Source organism: Prionailurus viverrinus, chromosome D1 (assembly GCF_022837055.1).
Source record: "Prionailurus viverrinus isolate Anna chromosome D1, UM_Priviv_1.0, whole genome shotgun sequence".
NCBI lineage: Eukaryota > Metazoa > Chordata > Mammalia > Carnivora > Felidae > Prionailurus > Prionailurus viverrinus.
This window is the reverse complement of record NC_062570.1, coordinates 55,377,494-55,391,496: the sequence shown is the minus strand read 5'-3', so window position 1 is coordinate 55,391,496 and position 14,003 is coordinate 55,377,494. Positions and strand designations below refer to the sequence as shown.

The 14,003-nt window shown below is 58.7% G+C and overlaps 2 protein-coding genes across 5 annotated transcripts in view; both read left to right on the top strand.

Moving 5' to 3' along the window:
* Positions 1 to 10,088, top strand: part of CAPN5 (calpain 5) — a 52,271-nt gene extending 42,183 nt beyond the window's left edge. For all 4 annotated transcript variants that reach the window (XM_047877763.1, XM_047877764.1, XM_047877766.1 and 1 more), the window contains exons 6-13: positions 751 to 944; positions 1,591 to 1,668; positions 2,503 to 2,698; positions 3,338 to 3,460; positions 4,634 to 4,830; positions 5,732 to 5,847; positions 6,419 to 6,555; positions 7,535 to 10,088. In XM_047877763.1, the coding sequence (XP_047733719.1) occupies positions 751 to 944; positions 1,591 to 1,668; positions 2,503 to 2,698; positions 3,338 to 3,460; positions 4,634 to 4,830; positions 5,732 to 5,847; positions 6,419 to 6,555; positions 7,535 to 7,717 (1,224 nt within the window). In that variant the 3' untranslated portion in view covers positions 7,718 to 10,088. The remainder of the gene's footprint in view (positions 1 to 750; positions 945 to 1,590; positions 1,669 to 2,502; positions 2,699 to 3,337; positions 3,461 to 4,633; positions 4,831 to 5,731; positions 5,848 to 6,418; positions 6,556 to 7,534) is intronic.
* A 1,991-nt stretch (positions 10,089 to 12,079) lies between these two features.
* MYO7A (myosin VIIA) overlaps positions 12,080 to 14,003 on the top strand; it is an 85,121-nt gene continuing 83,197 nt past the window's right edge. The window contains exon 1 of the mRNA XM_047878445.1: positions 12,080 to 12,338. The gene's annotated coding sequence lies outside the window, so the exon portion shown is untranslated. The remainder of the gene's footprint in view (positions 12,339 to 14,003) is intronic.

Here is a 14,003-nt window from a genome sequence, read left to right as displayed (position 1 = left end):
AGGCAGCCCTCCCCATCATCAGCCCTTACTGGGGTGTCCCAGGCAGAGCCCCTGCTCAGACTAGCTCATAATCTGGACGTTCAGCCTCATGGGTGGAGGGGAGCAGCTGGAGTGTGCAGCCCCCTCCCCGGTGCTGGGCAGCACGAGCTGTAGGTCCCTTGCCCTGACCCCCTACACTATGAAATACCTTGCTGTTTGACCAGCATCCGCCTTTTACGGGCATCTTGTAATTGGGGCAGTAGGTGTCTGTGCATCTGAGGGTCCCTTAGTCAGGGTTGCTACAAGGCGCCTGGAAGAAGGGAGGGAGACTCTGCTCCTGGCACAGGCCCAGGTGCCTCAGGAGATTGTCTTATTTCATCGACTGCTTTTATTTCAGGTGGGGGAGCTGGGGCTCAGTGCAGGCACCAGTGGTGGGTCCGTAGTCTGGCTCTCTGGAAAAAGAAAAAGCCCTGCTTTATAGCGTTTGCTGATTTCTTTGGCGTAAATGCTCCCACCATGTTGATTTCAAGCTAATGTTTTAACAGTTGCACAACTGAGCCTGTGCCAGTTAACGCCAATGCACTCCTGGGCCACCCCACTTTAGCTGCCCCACGGGGGCTTTGTGCACACGGAGCCCACCCGCCTCCCTTTGTGTGGGGCTGCCATTCCTTCCCTGTCCTATAGAGGGTGGTGTAGGCACACAGCATCCCTGCCCCTCCAGCTGGAGCCTGACCAGACCCTGCCTCTCTGGGCAACTGTGTCCTCCTGCAGGCAGTGACAGCAGCAGACATGGAGGCCCGCCTGGCATGTGGCCTGGTGAAGGGACATGCATATGCCATCACTGATGTGCGCAAGGTGCGCCTGGGCCACGGCCTGCTGGCCTTCTTCAAGTCGGAGAAGCTGGACATGATCCGCCTGCGTAATCCCTGGGGCGAGCGGGAATGGAACGGGCCCTGGAGTGACACGTGAGGCCCGGGGATGGGGGTGCGGGCACAGGGCAGACCCCAGGTGGGTGGGCCCCAGTATGAGAGCTTGGGCAAGGACAAAGGTGGGTTTCCTAGAGGAGGTGACACCCAGGCTGGGCCTTGAAGGATATGGGAGGAGGATGACATTGGGAGACTTACTTTGCAGTGGGCACGTGTGTGGGGGTGGGTAGGCGGTGGATTCTGCAGGGAAGAGACCTGGAAGTAGGGATAAGCTGATTCCTGTAGAGGACAGAGAACCCAGTCTGGCGATGAGTGGGAAAGAAAGCAGGGAGGGAGGCCACCAGGGGTGAGAATGGGGGTGACTGCTCTGTGTTTGGCTCATGGCCCTGGTGAGGTGAGGACCGGAGCCAGGCCCCTGGTGAAGGAGCCCCCTTCCTTGAAGGTCATCCCGCCCTTCCCCCGCCAGCCTGCCGCCTTGTTCTCAGACCTCCAGCCCCTGGCATGGTGGCAACCCACGCTTACCAGACAGGCTTTTTGGAGACGGGCTGGGCCTGGCCCTGGGTGCCCCCAACTATACCTATGCTGATGGAGGCCTGGTTCTGGGCTGTCCCTTGGGCCTCCTCTCCCTTGCCAGGGTGGCCCTGGTGGGGTCCCTCCTCTTACACTCCTCCCTCTTCCCTCCCAGCTCAGAGGAGTGGCAGAAAGTGAGCAAGAGTGAGCGGGAAAAGATGGGGGTGACCGTGCAGGATGACGGGGAGTTCTGGTGAGTGTGTCCATGCCCCACGCGGGCGTCCAGGGCTGGGGGGGGGCCTCCTGTAGCAGGGAGCACCAGATGGGGGGGCAGATACCTCACCGCCAACTTGCTCTGTGGCCTAGGACAAATCACGCCTGTTTGCTTCTCTGTGAAATGAGTTGGGCAGTAATGGGCCCGTTCATCCCCGCAGTCCCCAGTACCAACCTCCAGGGACCCTGCGCTGCTCCAGCACGCAGGCTGGGCCCTCAGCAAGTAGGCCAGGATGCCGGCAGGTGGGGATACGCGGGGCAGGGGTAACGCTGGCAGCCTGATTGCCGAGAGCTGCCGAGAGCAGCTGGGGAAGAGGAGAGGCCTCTTGGAGTGGCTGCCTCCTAAGCTGGGCCCCAGGGTCAGGGGAGCCCTTGGTGGGCAAGGAGAGAGACCCAGCCCAGTCAAGAGAGTACGCTTAGGTTTGAGAAGAGGGAGTTCAGGGAGGCCAGGGAGGTGAGGGGAGCTAGGGGGGCACGTGGGTTGGGGTTGGGCTGGGAAGATGGGAGCAGCCTTGCTTAATACCGTTGCTGATTGTCACAGCTGGTCTTTGCCGGCTCCCGTCTGCCGGGAGTTGTACTGCGTGCTTTTACTGCATTACTTAATCCCCACGCTACCTCTGTGAGGTGGGCAGCTGTTGTTAGGTTCATTCCCATTTTACAAATCAGGAAACTGAGGCCAGAAGAGATGTGAAGGGGCCAAGTGACGCCACCTCCACACTCACTCCCGTGTGGGTCGTGCTTCAGAGCACACAGGGTGAGTAGGCGGGTGGCCAGCCAGGGGGACCTGCCCAGCCTCGCCCCCTGCCACACCCAGGATGACCTTCGAGGACGTGTGCCGATACTTCACCGACATTATCAAGTGCCGTGTGATCAATACGTCTTACCTGAGCATCCACAAGACGTGGGAGGAGGCCCGGCTGCGTGGCGCCTGGACGCGGCATGAGGACCCCCAGAAGAACCGCAGCGGGGGCTGCATCAATCACAAGGACACCTTCTTTCAGAACCCGCAAGTGAGTGTTTTCGGGGCCCCTACTCCGCCCCTTGGGCAGCCACGGGGGCCGTCGCCACTGCCCTGCAGGGGCTCCTGCATGACCTTGGGTATATCCCTGTTCCCCCGTGGGCCTCTGTGCACCTGTCTGCATAGTGGGGGTTGGGTGGGTGTGTTCGGGTGGTCCTGGGCAACCTGCAGATGGTAAAGGTGAGGAAGCTCGTCCAGAATTACAAGGACATATAGAGGGAGGCTGAGCTGAAGGCTCGAACCCCTTGTTTCCACACACACGGTGCTCTCCTTCCAGGGGAACTTGGCCGGATTGGCTCTTCCTCAGGGAGGACCTCTCCCCTGCGCCTCCTTTGTTAGGACCCTGGCAACTGTTTACCTTTCGTGTTTGGCATGCCTTCATTTGGCACCGACTGCGTGTGGACTCAGAGCTGAGCATCCGTGATCTCACAGAGTCCCCCCGCCCCTCAGGCAGCGTAGGCAGCGTAGGCCCATCTCACAGATGAGGGACTGAGGCCCAGAGAGGTGCTGTGACTCACCTGGACTCACACGTGAAACTGAGGCCCGGCTCTGGCCCAGCTTCCAGGAGCCAGCAAGCCTGTCTCCGGCCCGGTCTCACTGCCGTGTCTCTCTTCCCTGACCTTCTCTGCAGTATATCTTTGATGTCAAGAAGCCAGAAGATGAAGTGCTGATCTGCATCCAGCAGCGGCCCAAACAGTCTACCCGCCGGGATGGCAAGGGTGAAAATCTGGCCATTGGCTTTGACATCTACAAGGTGAGGCCAGCTGGGACCCCTGCTCTGGGTGAGGAGAGCGAGGGAGCTGGATTTTAGGCCACCTTGGCCTGGGGGAGAACACTCTAGAATACTCTGGCCACTGACATCATCCCTGCCATTCTGGCCACAATGGCCGATGCCATGGGCATGCTGTGGCGTGAGCCCTATTTGGAACACCCACAGAGGCCCAGCCTGCCTGGGGTCAGTGGCCATGGGAGCCCTCAGCCTGATTTCCTCCTGCCACAGACCCACTGGCTATTTGGTGGATGGGAAGGTGGTCAGGGCCAGGCCCTGGGAGGCCCCTCCCTCAGGCCTCTGGGTCCCCCTGAGGTGGAGGCCTTGCTGGGCCCTGGGAGGAAGGATCTTGGGCAGAGCCAGGTGGGCTTGCCGCTGGCCACTCCCCCTGGCCTGGGACCCGAGGCCCTCCTCGTGTTGTGACACCTGGTATGTGATGGCACTTGGCATAGCGGGATGCCACGGGCCTGCCAGACACCGAGAACCTCGGGAAATCACGTGGACGTGCTGGGCACGTGGTCGGAGTTGAGCCCCTGCATTTGAGGCGCTCAGTCCCATCATGACACTTTGTTCGTGTCCTTGGGTTGGTACATCCATTGCGTGCTGAGGTGTTGTGACTTTGACATGTCGTGACCTAAAGTGACATGGCTGTAGCTTATCATGCCACTCGTTCCAGGAGTTGTCTGGCATGTCCTGGCAGCTGGTGATGTCATCTCCTGGCCATGTGCTGTGTTGTGGGCAGATAGTGACACGGTCGCTGTTACCAGGGGGCTGCCCGTTGCCCCCCTCCTCCTAACGGCTTTACTGAGATATAACTCACATACTATGCAGTTCACTCATTTAAAGTGTGCAGTGACCTTTAGCACGTTTGTAGGGTTGTGCGGCTGTCACCAGTCGATTCTAGAACGTTTTCATCACCCCAGAAGGGAAGCTCACACCGTTTAGCCGGCACCGCTCAGTGCCGTCCGGCTCCCTGCCACCGTCCACCCCCGAGCCTTAGGCAAGCACTCGTCTACTGCTGTCTCTGTAAACTTGCCTTTTCTGGGCATTTCATGTAAATGGATCAGGTCGCTCTTCTCACGGCAGCAAGGGCGCGATGTGCGACGGAGGTGGGGGGACCAGGGGCTCCGTGCGGACCAGCCTCCCCGCTCCCCGCAGGTGGAGGAGAACCGTGAGTACCGCATGCACGGTCTGCAGCACAGGGCCGCCAGCTCCATCTACATCAACTCGCGCAGCGTCTTCCTGCGGACGGACCAGCCCGAGGGCCGCTATGTCATCATCCCCACCACCTTCGAGCCAGGCCACACTGGCGAGTTCCTCCTCCGGGTCTTCACTGACGTGCCCTCCAACTGCCGGTGCGTAGGGGGCTGGCTCAGGGCCGGGGCTGGAAGGGCCGGATTCCATAGCAGGCTGACCCGGAATCTGTGGAGACGTTGAGGGTCTGCCCGAGGCGTGGAGCCCAGACCTCCAGCCTCCCTGGGCTGACGTGAGCACCCACGTCCTTCCCCTCCTTCCCCTGCTCCTCTGTCCCAGCCTCTCTTGGCCACATAAAGGGGCAGTATTTCATATGTGCATAGCACTTCACAGTTTACAAAGCTTTTGCTCTCTTCATTTGCTTGTCCTGGACCCCAAGCGGGGGCCTGACCTTTCCATTTTACAGATCAGAATTGGGGATCGAGGTTTGGGGTGGGCGTGGTTTCCAAGGTCACGACCCCAGTGGTCGAGTCGGCCTAGGCGGACTGCTAGAGCCATCCCCTCCCTGCTGGGGTGCAGGCCCCGTGAGCCCCCACACTGTCCTCCTAGGACAGCCCCGATTCAGTGCTCCTTGCACACAGTGCAGACCTGGGAGGCAGCACGTGTGGTGGGCTCTGGGGACCTGGGTCCTGCCGGCCCAGGCTCCACCTCTGTCCAGCTGTGGGGCAAATCCCTTCTCCCGTTGAGCCCAGCGCGCTTCGTAATCTGTAAAATGGGCGTGATCACCCAGGGCTTTGGGAAGATTACAAATAATACCTGTAACATCCCAGCAGGGGGCTTGGCACACAGTGGGTGCTCAGTAAGTTGCTTTTTCTCTCCGGGAGGACGGGGCTCCCTGCAGTAGAGAGAGAGCAGCAGGATGCCCGTGGCGGTTTGCCCAGGATGAGCAACGTCTGGACTACATACTGCTCCCCTCCCCTGCCCTCTTCTCGGACCCCCTCACCTTCCATCTCCCTGGCCCCCTCCACCACCTCACCCCTCTCCTCCTCTGCCCTGTACCAGGGAGCTGCGCCTAGATGAGCCTCCCCGCTCCTGCTGGAGCTCCTTGTGCGGCTACCCACAGCAGGTGACCCAGGTGCACATCCTAGGGGCTACCGGTCTCAAGGACTCCTCGACGGGTGAGCTCGCCTGGGGAAAGCTCTGGGACCCACCTCCCCAAGGAGATGGCCCATGCCCCCTCCCCACTGCTCAGCAACAGACACCCAGCCTCCCGAGCTCTCTTGCTGTCACTGAATGAGCAGACCTTTCCTAACATCCACTCGGGACCCAGCCTTGGAATGAAACTGGGTGCGTAGAGAGGACCGGGCTCTGCTGCCTGCTTTGGGGCAGCTTCCCGTGGGGTGGGGCAGTCCGACACAGGGACAGACAGCTGGGAGGCAGGGCTTACAGAAGGCTCCCTGGAGGAGGTGGCCTTTCTCCAGGCTGAGGCAGCATTAAGATATGAAGCCCGATAAGGCGGGATAGGGAAGAAAAGTGCTCTGGGCAGGGGGAACAGCATGGAGGCCAGAGATGACCAGTCTGCCCCCTCCTGTCTCTGGAAGTTAGGAAGGGAGTCAGGCTGTGCTGTCCCTTCTGAATATATGAACTCCGTCCTCTGCTTTGGGAAGGGGAATCACCTCCCAGACTTCTGTCCCACTGGGTCCTGCCCCAGGCCCCATCATCACCCCGTGGCCCACTCAATTTCTCTAGGGGCCAACTCTTATGTGATCATTAAGTGTGAAGGGGACAAAGTCCGCTCGGCGGTGCAGAAAGGTACCTCCACACCCGAGTACAACGTGAAAGGCATCTTCTACCGCAAGAAGCCAGGCCAGCCCATCACAGTCCAGGTGAGCCCCACCATCCTGAGGGTCTCCCCTGGACCCCCTGCCTGATGTTTTCCCACTCATGGGGGCTGGGCCCAGGGTGGCAGAGCTTTTCTTGGGGACCCAGGAACACTAAATTCTGGTTCCCACTCTGTCCCTGACATGGTATGCATGGCCTTGGAAATTCTCTTGCCGGCCCTTGCTCGTGCCCCAGAGTGCCCCCTGTGGGGTGACTTGTATTAGATGGTGTGATTTTGAGACACAGTAGGGTTAGTCTCCTGGCTGGGGGCAGTGGTCATCTCTGCCAGCTTTGCCCCCGTGGCTTGGGAGTTGTTCCTTAAATCCCACTGGAAGTGGGTCCACCTGGAGAGGTTGCACCAAGGTGGCATATAGTGGGGGTGGCTGTTTCCCCAGAGCAAGGGGCCAGAGAGCCAGGGTCCTGGACTTGGGCTTCCTTCCCTTCTCAGGCCAAGGTGGCCCGTGGATGTTGATTTTGGGCTCATTAGTGGGAAGTCCTCTGTCCTCCCGGCACAGGCTGGGGCCTCCCCGGGGGGGTGTGGAAACCATCAGTAAACAAATGCCCAGGTACTCTGGGGAAGCCACTGTAGGATTTCCAAGTTTTCCTAACACTGGGCCCCACTGGATCAAATCACAGATCCATAGCTGTTGGGGCTGAAAGGACTCTTAGGGGCCGTTGATCCAACCCTCGTATTAAACGTGGGGAAATCACTTGTCCAAGGTCACCTAAGGTCAGTGGCAGAACTAATAGTAACAGACTAGACTGTATATGGAAGGGAGTTTGACAGATGGGAGGAAGCCTGAGGCTCCGGAAGGGGACGGCCTTGCCCAGGGTTCACGGTCAGGCAGAGGCAATGCAGGGCTCCTCTTAGCCAAGGCTTGCACTGCAAGAAAGGGGTTCAGGGCCCTGCCACCAGCACCCCCACAGACCTATACTCCTGCTCTTAAAGATTACCCCCCCCACCCAAACCTTGTCTCCTCCCAGATCTGGAACCACCGAGTCCTGAAGGACGAATTCCTGGGCCAGGTGCACCTGAAGGCCGACCCGGATGACCTCCAGGCCCTGCACACCCTCCACCTCCAGGACCGCAGCAGCCGGCAGCCCAGCGACCTGCCAGGCACGGTTGCTGTATGTGTCTTCAGTAGCACGTCCCTCACGGCCGTCTGACCCCTGTCCCTCTGCCTGGCCTCCACAGTTTTACCGCCATCTGCATGTCCCCAGCCAGGCCAGGGACTAGCCTGGGAGCCAGGACACTGGGGGCCTTTTCCCAGCTTTTCCGCTGACTTGCTGTGTGACCTTGGGAGGCCTCTGCCCCTCTTGGGGCCTCAGTGTCCCAAGGACCCCGAAGCATTCCCTTCTCACGGAGGAGTCTTCCTGCCTGAGATTTACAGTAGCTCTTCCGACCCCAGCTGTCACCACTGCTAAGGGACTCTATCCGTTGAAAACGTTTTCTCAAGGCCCTGCTGTCTGCCGACGGAGTGCCAACCTGTCACTTGTTTACACAGGACCTTTCACGTCCCCAGGCCCCACTCTTGCCCCTTGTGTCCCGGACCCGCCCCCGTGTCCCAGACTTTGCTTTCTCTGTCACCTACACCTGGTTTTCTAGCCACCTTGAAAGGACTCTTGGCTGTTGCCGGGTTTCTGCTTAGGCTGGAATTAGGAAAATGTGCAAGTGACAGTCATTCATTCTCTACTCCTGCCCACTTGCCCATTCATTTATTTATTCAACAGAGATTTGCCAAATGAATAAATGATGCCCATGAGACGCCCGCTGGAGCTGGGGCCCTCCCTGCAGCTCTGGGAGACCTGGCATCCACCCGGGGCCTCACCCCTGCCCGGGTCCTCTCAGAGGTCGACGCCCAGACACGGCTGCGGCCTCACCCCAGGTTCCGATTTCACGCCTAGCCTCTGGGTGAAGGCCCCTAGTGGGATGGTGGCATCTTCCTGCCTCCACTGCCTTCATGTCAGGAGGACACCCCCCTTTGGTTGGCCAGGAGGGTGTGGCGGGCATGGGGACCTGAGGGGAGGCACATGCTTTCACACCCCCCTCTGCTACAAGACCTGGGCTTTTCCTGGGAGGAGCCCTGGGGTGGCAGTCTCAGGCCCACTGGGCTCAGATCACTTCTTGGGCTTGGCAGGAGACCGGTAAATCCGTCACCTGACCAGAGGCCCCTCTTCCAACATTCCCTGCAAAATGCAGCCCTCCTCTTGCTGCCTGGACCAAAACGTTCCTTTAGTCCTCAATGTTTTATATTCTTTAGTGTTAATCAATCTTAACCAGGGGTTTTTAAAGGAAAACTGAAAGCCTGAACCCCTTTTTTCATCTTAAACTCCCAATTCCTGTGGTTCCCCTGATTTTATTTTCATTCTGCTGGGGGAGGGGGGGAGGGGAAGTCACATCTTCTCAGAGGAGGCCTGCAGGTGGGTGAATAAGAGGGTATTTTTTTACTTGGACGTATCGCAAGCCGGCACCACCCGTGTTCTTGGTGAGCGTTGGCGCCATGACCTGTTTCGGGTCCCTTCTGTGCCCTTCCCTGGCTCCAGACTGGGCACCGTAAATGAAAAAGCCCAGGTGGTTCAAGAACAAGAATTCCTGTGGCCTTGCTGGGAATTCCTTTTGGGCACCCGAATGTTTGGCTCCAGATCTGGCTGTTTGCGGCGGTGTCCTGGCTGGAGGTGCTGGCTTCTTGACTTTGCCTCCTCACTCTGTGGCCAGCTCTCCTCCTGTGCCCTGGTCCCCGGGCCGCACGAGGGGCCAGGAACTGAACAAGGAGGACAAGAGGATTCCTTCTCGAAAAGCTGGGACTTGCCCTCGAGAACCTGGGCCTGGGGCTGGGACATGACCACATGACCAGGAGCAAGTCACTGAAACCTCCTGTGCCTCGATTTCCCTTCTGCAAAGTGGGGCTAATGGTTCTTGTTCGTCAGCACTCTCGCTAACAAGCGCTGAATAAGGGCAAAACCGTACCCTTTATGTATCTCTGTATGCGTGCACACTATATCCACTCATGTAATCACTTCCCAGTGTCTTTTTCAAGCGAAGGCTCCCAAGTTGGGGTGGAGACGTGAGGGCCAGCCTGGGGCTTCTGGGGCGGAAACATGGGTCTTTGCTCAGCCATGCCCCCTTGGGCTAGGGGGCGAACCAGGATCAATTGGCGGGCCTATGTGGGCTTCAGTCTGAGGATTGGGCACTGCCTCTTCCCCCCCAAAACGGGTTTGGCAGCCCTCTCCTTGCTTCCTGCCCCTCTGAGTGGGCCAGGCTGGCTCCTGGCTGTGCAAATGTCCCTCCCTGATCGCTGGGCGGGTGAGGATAGAGTTCTTTCAGGCTGGGACTGGAGGGTGGGTGGGGAGAGCAATTGCTCTGCTCACCTGATACACCCTTCAGCCCGTGGGGCCCATGGAGTCCCCATTTGCATCTGGGCAGGGCCTCTGGTCCATACCACCCGGATGTGGGCTTTACTCCCCTCAGGGCCTACCGTGGGGTCAGGAGTGGATGCCTGTTCTGTTCTCAGAATAAACATTACTACAGTCCCAGAAAGACTTTCTTGTATCTGTCTGTCCCTCTGGGGGTGAGGGACAATGGAGGGAATATTCCCAGGCTTAGGTAGGTGACTGCCCTCTGGTCAAGAGGCTCGTGAGGGAGGACTTGAGAGTTAACAGCTGAGGCTGGGTCCCACTGCCTGCCCGGTGCATCTGTGGGCAGAGGTCATTGGGATCATTCCATCATTGCTTCAGCTGGCCTCATCCCAAGCCCTGTCCCGGGCACTGGGGATGCAGGGAAGCAGCCACAATCCCATCCATTGGGCAGTCTACAAACTAGTGGGGAAGGCCAATGGGAACACTCCAGTCCTAACAAATGCCACCCAGCGAGTGACTGGTAAGGCAGTGGGAGTTCTGGGAGCTTCCAGCCTACCCGGGAGGGCAGGTCGAGGCCCCGATGCAAGTGGGAAATGGAGGGAGGGAGACAGCCACAGGAAGAGGACCTGGGTTTGTGGGGCACAGGCGGTGTGGGAGGCTGTTGAGAGGAAGGTGCTGGCAGCCCCAGTCGGGGTTAGGGGCTGGGGAGAAATAGTGGACAGAGCTCAGTGATGACTGGGGTGGAGTGGGGAGTGAGGGAAGATGAATTAAGGCCAATTTGTAGGCTTCTCGACAGGACTGCGAGCAAAGGACATTGTGAATTCTGAGCCCCGCTTAGCAAACTAGATGATAGTGGGTGCTGAGTACACTGTTGCTGTTACATCAACTGGAGATCACTGCGGACCTCTCCACTCCATACCACGCTGGGCCTGTCCTTGCAGATCAGGCCTGCATTCTGCCTCAGTGTTCCTCTGGGGGGCTCAGTTTTCCCATCTGCAGGCTGACAGCCTGGGAGGCTCCGCAAGAGAGCTGACTGGGGGAGTGGTGGGTAGCAAGTGTCAATGGCAGGTGCTCCCCCGGAAGTGGGGGCGGCGACCTGCAGCAGCTCCTGCTGGGGCCCCCTGGCCAAGCCTCTAGCAGCCGGCTACCTGTAAGGGTCAGGAAGACGGAGTCAGAATCCTGGTGCTGCCTTCCCTCACTGTTCCAGACCGGGGCGCTCTGGAGGGCAGCGGTGCCCGTGCCCAGCAGGTGGCGCACTGGGCCTCCCGCCCCAGTTGCGGACACACCTCCGACACACCTCAGTTATAGAGGATGGGGATCTCAAGGAGTGCCTCCCTCTGCCGAAGCCGAAGTTCCCTCCAGAGAGGCGTGCACTGATGGGGCAGCTGCCACGTGGCAGGAGGCAAAGGATGGTGACAAGCACCTGCCAGGTCTCAGCAAGGAGTCGTCGATGTTACCCTTTGCCAGTGCTCGTAACATTTTGTGTGCTCCTCCTGTTCATGTCCAGCCCCCACTTGTAAGTCACATTATTTTACTTCAGTGCGTCCCTGGAATAGACAGGGCTTCTCCAAGTCAGTTGATTTGAAAGAAAGTTTCCTGGGTGATTATGGACAAGACCTGCCCACCCCCAGAACAGGCTGTGAGGACAGTGTTGAAGTGAAGAGCTTCAGGGGTTGCATCTGAGGGGAGCCCTTGGGAAGTGGATCTGGGGTTGTGTGTGTATGGGGACTGGGGAGAAAGGGCCAGAACATGGGGCTTGCGACCTCCTGCCGGGGCCCTGCCCTGCCCTGCCAGGTCCCTTCCTCTCAAGACTGTCAAACAGCCATTTACAGAGAAGAAAACAGCTTGGTGGAGGGCAGGCAGGTGCCAAGACTCAGCAAATCAGTGACCAGGTCAGGATTAAGAGGTTTTCTGCCCACGTGCTGGGAGCAGGTGGTGTTACCGCATATAAGAGCAGGCAGCTGAAGCTGGGCTGGGTGGTTTTCGCCTGAGTCTCGCACGGCTCAGCAGCACAGCGGAGGGAGTCCAGGGCCCCCAGCTCCCCACTGGGCAGTACAGCCTGCCTCCTACGCTGATGTCACGGCACCCAGGTCTCGGAGGCCTCTCCGACTCCGCCTCCTGAGGGAAGGTTCCGGAGCAGGGCGTGGGGAGGGCAGCAGTGCCGCTGGACAGCCATCCTGGCCAGGAAAGGAAGGGAGAGGCTGGGAGGCAGACAAGACAGTCACACGGTGAAAACCTGACACATCCAGAGAGACCCCCCCCCCCTCCACCACCCACCCACGGAGTGACTGGCCTCGGAACAAGACAGAGGAAGAGGGGACGTGTGTCTGCATATTGTCCCAGACTCGTGACCCCAGCTCTTGAGCTCTTCGTGCAGGTGGCAGCTGTGTGCGGTCTGGTGAGCAGCTGAGAGTGGGGAGCTGGGACCCCGGTAAGCATGGGCTATACCCACTGTCCTGGGCACTGGGAGAAGGGGGATCCCGGGCTTGGGCCAGCCTGGAACACCTGCCCCCATAGGCATTCACTCCTGGTCTGCTCCTGCCACCTTTGGGATTCCAGCCACAGTAGCCACTGAATGAAACTGTCCTGAGCCTGGACAGATGGAGGCTCGTAGCCTGGAGAAAGGAAGAATCAAGGGGCATGGCATCCAGTGAATTGTCTGTGACCAGGGCCGGGGCACCAGGGCAAATTACTGGAGTGGCAAAGAGAGAGAGAGTGTCTTTTGGCCTCTAATACTTCCTTTATCTTTCTTTCTTTCTTTCTTCCTCCTTTCCTTTCCTTCACTTTTTTTTTTGTTTTTTTAATTTGAGAGAGTGAGAACAAGTGTGCAAGCAGGTGAAGGGCAGAGAGAGGGAGAGAGAGAATCCCAAGCAGGCTCCATGCTCATTGTGAGCCCAACGCCGGGTTCAATCTCACAACCGTGAGATCAGGACCTGAGCCAAAATCATGAGTCGGACCCTTAACCAGCTGAGCTACTCAGGTGCCCCTCTTTTTCTCTCTTTGAGTAAGTGACTTCCTTCCTCTGTGCCTCAAGCTTCCCATCTGTGAAAGGGGAATAGGAAGCCCTACCACCCAGGGTTGTTGTGGGAACAAGGTAAAGTCAGGCACGGGCATAAACTGTAACTACAGTTTTGTTTTCCCTCTTGTCAAGTCAAAAAGCAGTCAACTTAAACCTGGATTAGTTCTTCTTTTTAGGAAAAGTTGATCCTGTAGCTTTTTTTTCTTAGGTGTGGCCATTAAATTCCATGTTCTTGCCACCCGTCCACCTTCCAGAGCCCTGAAGGCCCTGGCCCTCCCCAGCTCCCGAGGCTCACACTGGTGCAGGAGGCCAGGGCGAGGCTAGGCAGCCTCTACAGATGCGGCTCCCCATGGCAGCTGCCTGCCGGCCCTTGTTGAATCGCCTTCCCTGCCAGCCGGGCTGGGTGCAGGTCTCCAGAAGGACCATGCGCCTGCTGTGTTCCAGAGCTCTGGGGCAGGGGTCAGGGCTCAGGTGTCAGGCAGTGTCCTGGGCAGAGGATCAAATGCCCCAGCGCCTCTGAATGGGCCTTGTGAAAAATTGATGCTCGCCCTGGGGGGCAGGTTGGGGGCCAGAGTGGCCTCACACGGGGCCTGTGGCTGGGGCTGCCGCGGATCACCACGCTTGGTCCCACCGTTCTTTCCTGGGCATGGCCCTGGCCTTGTGCTGTGTGAGGCAGTGGCTGAGCCCACCCCCAGCCCTGGATCAACCCCCAACTTTGCGGGGAGAGAGGTGGGGACAGACCCAGACCTGATAACATAATGCATATAGTCAGGGCTGGATAGACAGGAACATCAGGGCTCTTGGCAGCCTGGGGGTGGTCAGCGAAGGCTTCCTGGAGGAGGTACTGTCTGAACTGAGCCATGAAGTGTAGGTGGGAATTTACTAGTCGGGATTCCAGGCAGAGGGGTCAGTGTATGCAAAGGCCAGGAGGTATGAAAAGGGTTGGTGTATTTCAGGAGTTGTGGGTGCTGAGGATGGCCTAGGTGCAGGGACAGGGAAGGAAGAAAGCAGTGAGAGGCAAGACTAAAACATCAGGAGCCACATGGTGCTGGGTCTTAAAAGCCAGCCTGGGGGGCT